The sequence below is a fragment of the Ctenocephalides felis genome, unplaced genomic scaffold, assembly GCF_003426905.1.
Source record: "Ctenocephalides felis isolate EL2017-DRISC unplaced genomic scaffold, ASM342690v1 CF-g0.4_SCAFFOLD_01604, whole genome shotgun sequence".
NCBI lineage: Eukaryota > Metazoa > Arthropoda > Insecta > Siphonaptera > Pulicidae > Ctenocephalides > Ctenocephalides felis.
The window spans coordinates 25,893,926-25,909,613 of record NW_020537758.1 but is presented as its reverse complement, the minus strand read 5'-3'; the positions used below and the strand labels follow the sequence as shown (position 1 = coordinate 25,909,613).

Sequence of the window (15,688 nt, the reverse complement as noted above, 5' to 3'; positions counted from 1 at the left end):
TTTTTATCTAGTGATATCTTTTTGCGCATTATATTTTCATAAATATAAATTGCAAATAATATTTTATTTTATAGTAAAGAATTATTTTAATTATTGATATACAATGTATAATCTGATTTATTTATTATTTTATCAAAAAAATATCATGCCCTTTTTATGTAAAGATTTTTTTTATCATTCCGCAGCTTAAAACGAAAAGTTCATTTTAAAAAACATTTAAAATCATTGATATATAAACTATGCCTTACAGGACAAACAATTTTATTATATTAGCTATAAAAATGATGTCAGAATTTGATAATTTTGCTGTCTTTTTGAAAGATATTTTTTTGTTAGAAGCTGCAGAATTATATGAAATATAAATAAATTATTCAATGTCATATTTCGTAGTCATTAATAAACTACTTAAATATTGTTTACTATTTTAAAGAAATATTTACATTTAATGATTTTAAAAAAATCTATATTATTTTGTATTTAAATCTATAGATTTGTTCTGAATAATTTAGAATAAAAAATAATGAGGCGACATGAAGCCGATTAGAAGCTGATTGCATTATTATGGGCAGTAACTTTTTTACTTAAGATTATACTTAACAAAGTTCAAAGGTAAGATATTTTATGATATACATTAAAAAAAGATATCAGCTTTCATTTGTATCTATAATTATATTAAATATAAAATACTTGTGTATATTTTGTTAATTATATCTTAAGACAAATTGTGCTATCTTGAAAGTAACATTTTTAATAAGACACATGAGAATATTTTATCAATTTAATTTTAAGTCATAGTCTATATTATGAGAAAATTTTATTTGATCTAGGATAAAACTAATCCCATTTTGAGGGACGGTATATGGACTGACTTCTAGTATAAAAATATATAAATTTTAATAGTGAAATAAATATATGAATTTATATTTATTTAGCGGTACGGCATATCAGGACACATAAAATATGTCATTTATTTTTGCCCTAAATTACTTTTTATTTCATTCCAATGTTTTTTGTTCGACTCTAGTATTTTTTTCTGGGTTAATTGCTGATTGAACCGAATTCAGCTGGTAATTATATCATTCCTATCAATGCCATATTTTTCTTATATTTTTATATACTATAATAAACGAGAGACTAATATTTTAGTAATATATATCTGTACTTATAGCATATAATAGCAATAATGATACTTCATTTATTTTTTTGGATTATTTATTTTTTAATTCAACAGCGCTTTACATATCATAGAACAAAACTAGCAAAAAATTTGATCAATATTATTTTTCCGAATCTCAACGATTTAAATATATGCATATATAAATTTTGCGGCACATTTTGGTAAATTTCATGTCGACATTTCCTCTTTTGCAATATTTTTAAATTACGGTCTACTTTAACTAAAAACTTCTAAATATACATATTACGGCTGTTTTGAATTCGAATGGTATTTATATTTTAAACTCTAAAACTCATTAGCGGAATTCATATTATTGTCTCTGAATGATTTTTCATTTATCTCTTTGAACTGCATAGAAAACTGATGATTAAATGAATTTTAAAGAAACTGATCTATAAATAGGGAAATCAATTAATAGCTATTATACTGGCATAATTTATAGATATATTAGAAATTGTAACATATAAATAAATTTAGGAACTAACGAATTATTACATATATATAGTGTTGTCTGTAGTGGTTTTGTGTGAATGGATGCACTGTATCTCGTTTCATTATATAGTAATATATATAGTATATATTTTATTAGAATATATATGTTTTGTACCTAGAGTACACTTCGACTTATAATAATGTACAGAATTATTTCTTATAATGTTAATTTACTGAATGGTGTTCAATGTTCTTAATCATTCTACTAACAATAAAAAGAAATCAATCGGCTTTAGAAGTATATGATTGTAACAGATGTGTATGAGTTTTTTTGTAAGACCGAAATTTATATATATATATATATATATATATATATATAATATTTATTATTGATTTTGAAAATGACTTAAAAATTCGTACATATTTTTGATTAGCCGATCGAATTTCAAGTGTTATTTTTCAGATAACTTCTAAAACAAATTTTATACTATCTTTGCGAAAATTTTGGCACTTTTGAATTGTAGAAGAATGCCATTAATCTTTATATTTATTTTTAATTTCTATAAAATGCGCGTGTTGAAGGCTTTCATAATAGTATTCAATCAGAGATATTTGACTGTAGTATTTTTCAAATCTTAATCCATATTTTGTACAGCATAATTGCAAGATTTTTAATGCAACAACGACATCAAATTTACATGTATACGTTATGTTAGCCAATAATATGTAGATTTATAAACATAGGATTTTATATAAACAAATGCTGTATTGGATAAATATGTTAATGTCTTGATTACAATTATTAAATGAAATAATAAAATTTAGAAAGAATTCGATAAAGATAATAGTTAATTGATAATATAACTAACAATTGCAATCAACACATGAACATTATATTATAATTAAAATTATATTTATAAATATAGATGCTAAATCGATACAGCCATAATTGATATAGATTTTGTATGTACTTTGTATCATTTCAAATGATGTTACGATGCAATGTATTCAATTTGAAGTTATTAAATTATAATATATAAAATTACTTTTATTTAAAAATGTTTATTCAAGTTCTGACTGTTTATCATATGTATTTACATTAATGTTATGTTTTTTAAGATCCAGGTGTAAAATGTATCCTTTTGAGCAAACTATGTAAACAATTTACGTAGATGTTTTTGAAAAGACACAAATTGTACTTGTATAATTAATTATTTATATTTAAATTTGTTATTCAATTAAACGTGTTATTATATTTTTTAAGATTAGTTTGAGAATCTTTATGAGCACATTCGATAATTTATTATGAATTAACATCAATTAATTTATAAAATGTAGTTTTCAATTAATGATGTTCAATTTATTCGGGTTGAGCGTCATTGAACTCTCTTTAATCCAATTATGTGATTGATTCTTCTATAATCCTATTATCCCCACTTCTTCAGAGTTTTCATAAAAATCACATGATTTCTACTTTGAGTACAATTCTAGATTCAATTTAACAAAACACTACGACGTAAAATCATATATAAATTATAAATTTGTACTCCAATAATGTCGAAAGATGATGGTGTTAAAATTCTGACGGTAGTTTTGCAATAAAATACTTATTTTCGTTTGGTTTTAATAAGGATTTTTGTAGGACAAGGAATATATACGGTTAGGAGAAAGTAATTTGGATGATTGTTATAAAGTTATGAATATGGAAGGATGGCGAACTGAGAAGAAATGTGACAACGGAGATATTGTTGAATATTTGGATCATCCGTTCTTTGGAAAAGTTTTCAGATTCACGGTACTGTGAACCCATGTATATATAAATAAGTAAATATAAATATATATATATATATATATGTGTGTGTGTATGCCCAAATATCAATTTCCAGGGTGAGATTATTTGCGACACGGATATTTTAATAATAGAGCTCTTCGATAAAATCGAGCAAGTCACAGACTGGTGTCCATCTTTTATAGAATCTAAAATATTGCAGGAAAGTTACATCTACAAATAAATGACTAATTATGTTTTTTATTCATAAATAATTATAATTTAACAATGTAGAAAATAGATAATCAAACAGACATCAGTTACCAAGTGGCTGCTGGAGGAGGCGGGGGTCTGGTTTCGCCTCGGGATTTCGTAAACCTAAGACATTACGGTATGCGAGGCGCCAGCATGGTTTGTGCAGGACAATCCGTGGAACATCCCCTTGGACCAGAGACTAGTAAATATATCAGGTACCGTATTAGAAATACAATGATACTTAGCAGAATGAAAAAAACTATCATTTTGTAAGACATGGCTACAATTTTAATACAAAACGGAACGTATATTTCTAGCTCTATCTTGCAGTCCGAAAATATTTTAGTGTATATATAAATATATGACCTGATTTCGTTACATTGTTTCGATTTACATTAACAAAGTATATAGTAAATTGTTAAAATTTAGTTAAAATTTAATTGAAGTACTTCAGTTTATAATAGCCCCGAAGATGATATAAGATCATATGTCGAAACGGATATAAAAAAGATACTTGAAAACATGTTCTATTTTTATTTGATATATTAATATAAGACAATATAGTATAGTATCGTAATATAAGGCAAGTGCTCTAAAGATCTTGTTTGACGTTTTTACTTTTTTATAATCATAATCTAACGCGCAAACTTTTGATGAAACCACACTTTAGTAATTTTTCTTTTGAATGAGAGCCGTTTAAAGTTGACCCGTTTTGAAAATTTTAAATTTATAGTTTAACTAATAGACTTAATTTGAGAAAACTTTAGGCAATTGTGGTTTCAATTATGGCTAGAACTGTTATTTTGGATTATGGATCCATAGTTCAAATGAACACATTTATCAAAAATTAACCACATTTATCTGGTAATAGTCACAGTCTTAAAACAGCTTTAAGTTGTACTAAAAACGCTCATAATTTTCGAACTACATGGCATAATTTTTCTTCCTGATTTTTTTCATGGTAGTTACGATCAATACTTTCACCCAATTCGGTTTGACGTTGAGTTATGGGACATCTTGTACATACCACGTTATAAAAGATTATATTAACTTGCCAATAATTTTAATACCTAAAAATCTCTGAAACTGTAACGGAAATAAATAATCTAGAATAATTAACATTAAAACTAAACGATCCTTTAAACAAAATTGATTGCATATATTATGCACTAATTACTTTATTATTATAAATTAATACGTTTTCATTTGCGTTTTTGGTTACACATGCTACTCTTTGTTTTTTATTATATTGACTAGAAATTACACAAAGTTGCTCGAAGTTTATTAGCTGAGATTGAGGTTGAAAATAATTACAGTCTAATTTTGTGTCCAATTAATTTATAGTGAACGCAATTGATAATTGCATTGACAAATATTTTAAAACGGGTTATTAAGGAATGTGAATAATATCTTGATTAATAATTAAATTGTATCAATGATTTAATAATATCAGAGGTTACACCCGTCTCGGCTGCTGGTCCCTGACACCCCTGAACGGCGGCGCGACCACGGAATTCCGTTGGCTGATGAGCATGGACATGCGCGGCCTGCTGCCCAGAATTATAGTGGACGCGGCTCACACCACTGTCATGATGGACTATGCAAGACATTTGAGGACACATTGTGCCGATCTGGCATCAAAATAACATTATCATTTTATAATAATCAAAAGTAATCTTTTGTAAAAATCTAATGTAATTATTTTATATAAATCATTCAATGAGATTGCAGAAATAAAATTCATGTAGTTAACTATTCTGGGATAAGTATGCACAGTATCTTACTGTATATTTGTTATGAGGTAATATATTTATGTTATTTGTCGAATGTAATTTTGTATTACGAAATGATTCGAGAGATTTACGAGTTGAAAGAGTAAGCTTATCCTATATTTGGCCTAATAATTACATTCATCATCAATTTTGGCTGCTTGTCATAAGTTTCGTGAAAGTGCACTATTAATCAATTTAAAGTTGCATTATATTTATATTTCATTGTATAAAAAAAAGAAAAATTATATTATATAATCATGTTTTTATAATCATGATTAAGATGCTTTATTGTCGTAAAATAATTTATCTTTATATTTTCATTCCATATATACTTTATATTAACATTAAATTTTGTATGCCTATAATATAAATACTATATAACATAAATACTATATAATATAAATACTATATAAGTATACTTATATTTCTATAAAGTTTCAAAACTTTATTATAACATATAATTTAAATATCCTTTAATTACAATTCGTAATAATCATTTATTGAAATTCAATTATGTATTTTAATAATATTAAAAATAAATATAATATTGTATTATTAAAATATTAATATAGAACGAGGTCGGGTGTTCACGAATGTTGAAAGGGCGGAAACGTTTTATCATATATTTTAAATTAATCATCATAGTTTAGATTTTGAAACTTCCTCGAGAGGCTTCTGACTTTTTATATATCTTTATTATTATATATTATTGAAATAAATACTACTTTATAATAAAAATATTTTTGTATTTTTTTTTATTTATTTATTTATATATATACATTATTTTCATATCTCAGTCAGACAGAGGTGCCTGGTATGAGAGATTATGAAAAACAGCTTTCATAAAAGTATTTGATAATCCTTCAGTTCAAAAATTTGTTTTGCAATGATGATTACACAAAAAAGTAAATAAAACTAAAAGAAGTTTAAATATTCATTCAAGATTTATTGAAAAAATAAAATAAAATACTTAATAAATTTGCTCGGGGATTCGAATTCACCCAAAACAAGAACGATTGCCATTGCAACTGAAGCCATTTAACGATCTCGTCCACCCCATCGCTGGTCAACAACTGATTGAATTTGGTACATGCATTAACAATAACTTCACATGCCTCTGTCTCCCTTTAACTTGCCAAGAAAAAAAAACCATCTGCAACCTTCGGATTCGAACCAGCCCTCCCAGATCTACTAGAGTCTAGTTCAGCGCTTTAACCAATTCGGCCACGGCGACGAAGATTTTTCTCTGCTAATACTGGAAGGACATTCTGCATCTCTGACGACCAACTATCAGATTTTGAGTCAAGGTCAAGGTCATTGGGGGATGATATGAAAAAATTAAATGTTCACATCGGGGGTTGAAAGTGTGCTCAATCGATTCTATTGGTCTGTGCCAATTTCAAGCGGGGGGGTAAAGGGGGGAAAATTTTGTCCATTTTTCGCTCAGGAGAGCAGAAAATCGACTTTTTGTAAATTTCACGTTTTTTCTATGAACATTTTCTGACCAATTTTTGCATTTTGAGTCTGATATCATTCGAGATTTTGTGCTGCCCTCAATAATACCGTCGAGGTCATTTATATGGATCCCAATGACTTGGACAGGGGATGATGTTTATAAATAATGCTTGAATATAATTACGCCCTTTAACTTGGCGAATAAAAAACTTTATCTGCACCCTTCGGATTCGAACCAACCCTCCCAGATCTACTAGAGTCTAGTTCAGCGCTCTAACCAATTCGGCTACGGCGAGAAAGATTTTCGCTGGCTAATATTGGAAGGACATTCTGCATCTCTGACGACCGACTATCAGATTTTGAGTCAAGGTCAAGGTCATTGGGGGATGATATGGAAAAATTAAATGTTCACCCCGGGGGTTGAAAGTGGGCTCATTCGATTTTATTGGTTCTTGCCAATTTCAAGCGGGGGGTTACAGGGGGGAAAATTTTGTCCATTTTTCGCTCAGGAGAGCAGAAAATCGACTTTTTATAAATTTCACGTTTTTTCTATGGTAATTTTCATTCAACTTTTTCATTTTGACTCGATATCTTTCGAGATTTTGTTCTGCCCTTAATAATACCGTCGAGGTCATTTATATGGATCCCAATGACGTGGACAGGGGATGATGTTTATAAATAATGCTTGAATATAATTACGCCCTTTAACTTGGCGAATAAAAAACTTTATCTGCATCTTTCGGATTCGAACCAGCCCTCCCAGAATCGGCCAAGGCGACGAAGATTTTCGCCGGCTAATACTGGAAGGACATTCTGCAAGTGCATCCGACAACCGACCATCAGGTTTCGTGTCATAGGGGGATGATATGAAAAAATTGAATGTTTACCCCGGTGGTTATAAGTGGGCTCATTCGATTCTATTGGTCCTTGCCAATTTCAAGCGAGCATAACAAGGGCGAAAATTTTGTTCATTTTTCACCCAGGAGAGCAGAAAATTGACTTTTTGTAAATTTCTATTTAAAATAAAAAATTCTATTTAAAAATTCATTTAAAAGTCATGGTTTTATTTAAATGTCCTTTTCAAATTGAGCGAAAATGTGTCTAAAAATGAGCATGAATAATGTATGGTGTATGGTTTGGCTTCATATTTCCGAATTGAGTAAAATTTAGAGAAGAAATATTTGACTTGAATTAATAAATTGAAATCAATATAAAAAACATAATATATAACTAAAACTAGTATTTAAGCATTTACACCGATGTATCACTTCATCTACTTACAAAATTACAAAGGCAATGTACATCATTATAATATTCATGCTGAGATATATCAACTACTTTAGTCGTCCTTTGTGGCTTCAGTTTGTTTCAAATAGACTTTATTAATAGATGTTTACATGGTTGAATTAGGGTGCATCGGAGTTCTTAAAATATCCCTATAATGAAAAAGTTGAATGGTAGCAATAAATAATAAATTGCAGGATCTGTGTTAACCTAAACCCGTTAGTCACTACGTAGTTCACTAACAATTTGGAACGATTATGCATAGAGGAACTGCATGTGCTACACTTCAAGCAAAACGTTTTGATATGAAATTTATATTTATAAATCAGATAATGTTTAAATCAATATATATTTATAATATACATGAATCGTGAGGACAGTAACCACAAAGAATATGTCACATATAATGATGCATAAATCAATATATACATTTTATATATCCAATTTACAAACAAACTAAAAAGACTAAGCCATATATAATGATGTGCATCGACACCAGCTCTCCTACTATTGCAAAATAGTAGCAAAGAGGTATCCTAGCGTCCTTACTATTAGGGACCTTAATATGTGGAGGGGGTCAGGCTTCAGGTATATTATAAACATTGGTACCTTACTCGACCTTATTTCTGGTCTACCGGTCAAGAAGCCAACACCTTCGAAGGCAAACAGATAAGAAGATTTAACTACAAAATACTGAATTGAAAACATTGTATGTATTATTAACAATTAAGTATTGTATTCTCATATAATACAATTGTGGTGTGTTAATGTTGATATGTGGAATCACCCGACAGATGTATAAATCAATATACATCAGTATACATTTATATATCTAATTTACATACAAACCACAAAGACTAGGCTATATATAATGATGTATAAATGAATATTATATCAATAGATTTTTAGTTTTTATTACAATTGGGTTCTTTGATAAGGCTCTAAACAACAGTGAAACCCCGTTAAGACAATTTTCTAGGAATCGGACTTTTGGTATTATGCGATAAAGATAATGTGGCGGTCCAGGTGTAAAGCATAAGACGCTATCGTCTTAACGGGGTTGCACAGTTTAATATGTATATAGTATATTGATGTTCACTTCATATATTCATTAATATTTAAAATATTTTAATTAATGATAATTCACATTAATATTAAGAGAATCCAAAGTTTTACTTGGCAGTAACCAGGGTAACAAGAAATGCAAACAATGCCCCTTTATATTTATATATATGCACGGCAAACGTAAAATATATAAAAATAACTAAATATTACACTAAAATACATAATTTTTTTTTATTATTATGGTAAATCAGTTAAATTTTATTATTACAGCTTCGGGTATGTGCATTTTAAATTTAATATTTAAATGATGTTTATTAATTAAAATTAATATTAATTGTGTTTTGAATATTAGCTCATTTTTTCGATACAGAACCAAACGAGGAATGGAAACTAAGTAGAGGATTATTAAAATTTTTGGATAGTGGCAAATGTTTAGTATTATTAGTTAGACAAATCGATGGTGTTATAGATTTTGAAACAGAGGTTAGTTATGCAGTTTTATATGTATGATATGAGCAATTACAATAAATTGATATTTAATGTAACTATTATTTTTGAAAAGGTTTTGGATATTGACCGCAAAGGAACCTGTTTGGCTTTTTATAAACAATTTTTGAATAAAGAAAATAAAGATGATTTTTGTTTGAATTTGGTTTCTCTTCAAGGAAGTGCCGGTGTTTCTTTATATCATGCTTTGACTGCTGTTTATACACCACTTCTTCAAAAGGTTTTTATATAAAAATTATATATATATATATATATATATATATATATGTTAGAATTTTGAAATATATCAATATTAGTGTTAAATCAATATAAATCCTATTTTTAGCTTCAGACATCTTTCAAGAATTAATTCAAAAATAGTAAACATTTCATTTTATTTTGAAACATTTTTATAATTTTTTTGGTGTTTTAATCAAAAGCTTTCAGGTTCGATATCCACCTTGACCAACCTGATATCAGGTCGTAGTGTTATCGGTAGTAGCAAAAAATAACCCTTTCATTGTATTGCTGCACCAAAATAAAATCATCCTTACTAGAGAAATTCTAATAATAAAATGTATCAAATATAGATAAGTCACGCAGTTGTGAAGTATCATCACAATATCTGCTCACAGAATTCATAATATTTGAATAGAAAATATTTATTTTTTCATAACATTACAGGATTCTTGGTGTTCTTCTGTCATTGAATTAGTGAATGGATTGCAAGCCGGTCTGAAAGCTAACGTTATTGTTTCAGGAGACACAGCAGGTATGAATAAACTTTAATTGACCCGAAACTATAATCACCAATTACTTGAAAATAACATTTGATGAAACTTGATAAAGACTCGCCAAAAATTTTAAGCCAAAATTTTAGCCAAAAATCTTGAATCATTTTTTAAAATTCAAAGGCTATTTATCAGGTATCAGTTGGAAATTGTGTATTAGTTTTTGGTAAAGATCGATCGGGCGGTTTTTTAGTAATTAGTCGTTAATTTGCATCAAACTTTGTATAATGAAAGAGTTTATGAAGTGATACGTTATATATAAATAATAATCAATGTTTGAAATAATGAGTCGTGTCCAAATTTCAATGTGGTATTAGTGATGATTTTAGAAGTTGCTTAATTTTGTTATCGATTAAGTTGATTATTGATATTTTTCCGAAAGTAGTTGCTTTATTTTCAATCGAGCAATAATAGTCAAAGAATAAATTAAGATTTGTTCATCTTGCAGTTTATTTAACCGTACAAGATGAAGTCGAATATTGGTCAGCGATTTCGCTTAAAGGTAAACAAGCTTCTGAAAGAGAAAAGGCGCAAGCAATTGTTGACATTTTGGAACCTGTCGCAAGGAGTATTAGGTATAATTAAAACCTTATGATATTATTTTCATGTAAATTTAATTATTTTATATAATGATTTATATAATGCTTTTTCTTCTTATATAGTATAACACTAAAATTTTATAAACAAAATAAATGGTGTGTACGGTTTACAATAATAAAAACTTTAAAACTTATTTTGATGCCAAGCCCCAATCATTTTTCAATATCAGTTAATTTCATATTCTCTTTATAGGCAAAAATTTAAAATTGTTATAAAATATAATATTGATTTTAAACTATAATTTTCTATCTTAGTGATTTAGACAGTGCTAGTCTTGTTGAAGCAGAAGATATACTGGATGGAATCCAAAACTCCTTGGATGATCTCTGGCGTTTGTCCACGCGTTATCCTCAAGTGCGTATGGAACGATTATTAGAAACTTTAGGTAACCAAAAATATAAATATTATTGAATGCAAAATAGTAATTGTATTAAATAAATAATCATTTATCATAGGACATGCTGTTGTGGATAACTGTCAGTCTCGCTTATCGTCCTTGCCATTGTGGGACAAAGAAAGTCCTGGAGAAATTTTGGAAAGTGCTTTGTTTTTTTGCGAACGTTGGTTGGAATGTTGCGAATCTTTAACCAAATTGTTTTGGTCTAATTATAGCGTACATGCGTGGGTTGGTTAGTAAAAAATTCTTTATTATCTTTTATAATTCAAATTTGATTATGATAATTTCTATAGAAGGTAAACAGTTAAATTCCATCTATAGGGATTAGCAAGATATACACTTTTTCATATACTATCTAAAAATGTAATAAGCCAAAATAAAATCATTTTTTGTAGGACCTCCACACAACGCAAAATATTGCCTTAGTTTCACGAAACGATTAAAAGAAGTAAGTATACTACAATTAAAATATTTTTTTGAAAATAAGATAGCATACATAATACACCAAATTGCTATGAAAATATTACGGAATTAATGAAATTAATATAAATGATATTATGACCTAATTATATAACTATATATTTAGATAGTAAATATATAATAGTATCCTGGTTATTATTTATTCCTGTTAATTTCAGATTAAATCAATAAGAGAAACTTACACAAATATATGCCGTTGGCTACCATTCAGTGATCAATCAGTTCTGAAAATCGGGACTGTTTTAAATCCATTTAAAGGTATATCTCAAAATAATAAAAAAAAAATAAATAAAATTACACTGATATAAAATATAATAATAATTGTTCAAATTTCTCTCTAGGTGTGGAGGCTTTAAATGTTGACACGTACACTGAAAATCAATGGCAAAAATGTATAAAAACCTTCGAGCTATCTTTGATACCAGCTGATGATCGTCTGTCAGAAATCATAAAATCAAGATTATTATCAGTAAAAGATGATCCAACAAAAGTACATGATTATTACTGATATCATTAACTATTAATTTAAATCGATGTACTACCAAATGTATTAATTCTTTCAAGATGTTAAATGTGTTTTCCTCGAGCGGGTCTATTGTGGGTCGCAAAGGTGTGCAAAATGCCCTCAAACCAGAACGAGAAATGTTATGCAGTTCCTTACAAGGACTTGTAGACAATTTGGAGTCTCAAGTAAATAATCCTCCAGTTGATCCAAATTCTGAAGAGGAAATACCAATGATTTTGCAAACTTTGCAATGGTGCGGAAAAGTTGAAAGTCAGGTATGAAATATTATTTTATATTATTAAAAATGTTAAATTTTGCATCTAAACGAAAATTATGCATGATTATAATTAAAAAATAAAGAAATGATTCGGAATATCTACCTTATTACAAACAAATAAATTAAGTATTCTTTCATATTTAATATTCACTAAAAGGTTAAAGAAGTTCAAAAAGTAAATATAGCAACAATGAAAGATCTTGATGGTCATAAACCTTTGGAAAATGCTTCAAATGGGCTTCTGAAGGAGGTCCAACGCGTTATGAAAAATACTTATGATACCTGGTGTGAGGATACACTTCATGAGATTGAAACCAATGAAGTAAAGTATGTTAATATATTAGTCTTGTCTTTATCATTTTGCTATTCAATCTTCAGTAAAAAAAATCAGTGCCAAGTAGTTGATGTGATAATTATTGCCATAATAATTAAATAATAATAATAAGTTAATAATCAACACATTTGATTACCAATTTATCAAACAGGTTAGATGATACAGCGCCCGTTGTTCAATTTGATGGGTGGCAGCTGGATGAGGGTCACATACAGCCCTCGCCTCGAGAGTCTTTCCTCGGAAACTCGAGGTCTAGTTGCCCTCGGGTACCCTATCCCTCCACCCATTCGTGGTATTGTTGAAGCTGCTAGTAAACATGCAGCAAATGCTAGAGCATTGGAACAGGTAGATTAAATTTTCGTTTTTGTTTAAAATATTTTTCTACGTTATGGAGACATGGAATGTTTTCTTGCTAACTGATATAGTGTTTACTAAAATATAGTCTATTGTTAATGCTTATTCCATTCAGAGAACTAACAGATTCATCTGTTAAATTGCCATGGTGTTTGGGTTGGTTTTATACTATTTTTTACGAGCATTTGTAATTAATCCTGTGAGAGCTAACCGGTGTAAGATTTTGAAAATATGTATTTGTTTCTGAATAAAATCGGTTTGAAGTAAAGTATTCATATTTTGAACATGTATCAACATTACTATGGCGTTTAGGCAATTGAAATTTTGAAAAAATAAGCTTATTTATTATTTCAATTTATTATTATTTATTGATTCAGATTGCAAATTTACATAACACGATCGGCGAACGTATGATACCTTCCCAGCGTCCTATGATGCTCTCAGGAGCCCTGGAGCTTTCGCGCCTGGTCGAACGTCAGAGCGCGGTCTCTTGGGGAGATCCTGGTGTCGAAGATTATTTGGCAGAATTGCGAGCTGTTGCCAAAAAAATTGGCAAACGATAATAATATTTTAGCTGAACAGCACATTAAAATACGTGAAAAGGTAAAGTTGGTGAATTTTGGTATTTTTAGAGGTTTTATAATACCACAAAAAGAGTTCAACGATATATCTTAATATTAAGTTTAATCAAAGCTTCATTGGATGCTGCTGAAAGTTTTTAAAGATTGGAATAAAATAAGAAAAAAAAAATTAATTAAATTCGTTGCATTTGAAAAACAATTATATTGATGGTATTTTTTATAAGTTTTTGTAATGAAATATGGCATTGAAAGTAAAGTTAACTTACACCCAAACTATAATGATCTCCAAACTCCCAAAATTTTATTTTTAGGTCATAGGATTACTAAATGCTGATTTATTGAAAGAACAAGATATATGGCGTGATAACGTTAAATTTATTCGAGATGTAATGACAAAAGTTGAAGGACAAGGTTATAAAAATTTACAAACTTGGCGATTACATTGGGATCATCAATTATATAAAGTTTTGGAAGTGCAATATCAAAAAGGCATTGAGGATTTGAACCAATATTTGCCAGAAATCACAATTGACCTTGTTTTTAGGTAAGATATGTTTAGCAAGTTTAGGAAACTAGGAAAACTTGGTAAAGTGAATTTGAATCGTGTATTTCCAATATTTAATATATGCGAGTAAAGTTATTTATCAATATTTCCAGACAACAACAATTACAGTTCATACCAAGAATGGAAGAAATAAGAATGCGTTATTATACACAACTCAAAAAATTTCTATCAATACCATTAACATTCAGAGGTCTTGCTGAATATTCCGATCCCTCAGAATCGATTTTTCGTATAATGGTAGATCGTAATGCAAATAGATTTGGTCCTTTATTTGCGAGGGCAGAAACCGTTTTTGGAAAACTAGAACAATTCAAAAATTCTTGGAAACCTTGGGTGGCTTTTGGATGTGTAGATATTGATGCTTTATGTGAAATACATCTCACAAACTGGGAACATTGGGATAAAGAATTTCGAGCTTGCAAAGCATTTTGTCAACAAGTTGCCAAATTCACGAGGTAAATGAAGAATTTGTAATTAAAATGTATATAAGCTGAACTGAAAAATGATTTTTGATTTATACATATAATAGTTCTGAAGAAAAAGTGGAATGCTTTAAAATCAACTTGTCGTTGCTAAGAACCAACATCGAGTCGCATAGTCGCCTATATTGGGATGCCTTATCAACATCATTGCGGGCTTCAATTTTAGAGGTAAATATAATAGTCAAAAGAGAAAAACTAGGTTTACTTAAGTATATTTAATATTTAGGACGTTGCAATTTTGGAAACTTTTGTAAAAGAATCTATGCAAATATTGCAACAACCGGCAACATCGTCTAAAGATATCAGGGAGTCTACTGAACGTCATGAAAAAATAATTAAAAGCAACAAGCAGGTATTTTATATAATATTTAAAATACAATTACATAAATTGTGTTTTTTCTGACGATGTTTTTGCAGAAAGGTTAATATTTATTTTAAATACTGAAGTTTAATATATTTTTTAGATGGAAGATCTTCTGAACAGTATACAAAAAAAGAACTCAACGTTAGCTTCTTGGTGTAAAGAACGTGTTGAAATTATCTCACAATTAACTAATAATTGGGAGAGATTTCAAAATACACTCAAAAACCATAGTCAAGTTCTTGAAAAACAAGTTACTCTATTATT

At 28.6% G+C, this 15,688-nt stretch overlaps 1 protein-coding gene across 1 annotated transcript in view; it reads left to right on the top strand.

The window, feature by feature from the left end:
- Positions 1-3,163: 3,163 nt before the first annotated feature.
- Positions 3,164-15,688, top strand: part of LOC113373578 (cytoplasmic dynein 2 heavy chain 1-like) — a 30,500-nt gene continuing 17,975 nt past the window's right edge. Inside the window, 21 exon segments of the mRNA XM_026613868.1 lie at positions 3,164-3,196; positions 3,252-3,404; positions 3,672-3,847; positions 5,086-5,255; positions 9,561-9,691; positions 10,379-10,466; positions 10,934-11,060; positions 11,340-11,470; positions 11,541-11,698; positions 12,121-12,220; positions 12,304-12,452; positions 12,527-12,742; positions 12,902-13,066; positions 13,235-13,423; positions 13,810-13,974; positions 13,976-14,035; positions 14,325-14,557; positions 14,671-15,033; positions 15,108-15,228; positions 15,287-15,412; positions 15,525-15,674. Coding sequence (XP_026469653.1) covers positions 3,164-3,196; positions 3,252-3,404; positions 3,672-3,847; positions 5,086-5,255; positions 9,561-9,691; positions 10,379-10,466; positions 10,934-11,060; positions 11,340-11,470; positions 11,541-11,698; positions 12,121-12,220; positions 12,304-12,452; positions 12,527-12,742; positions 12,902-13,066; positions 13,235-13,423; positions 13,810-13,974; positions 13,976-14,035; positions 14,325-14,557; positions 14,671-15,033; positions 15,108-15,228; positions 15,287-15,412; positions 15,525-15,674 — 3,204 coding nt within the window.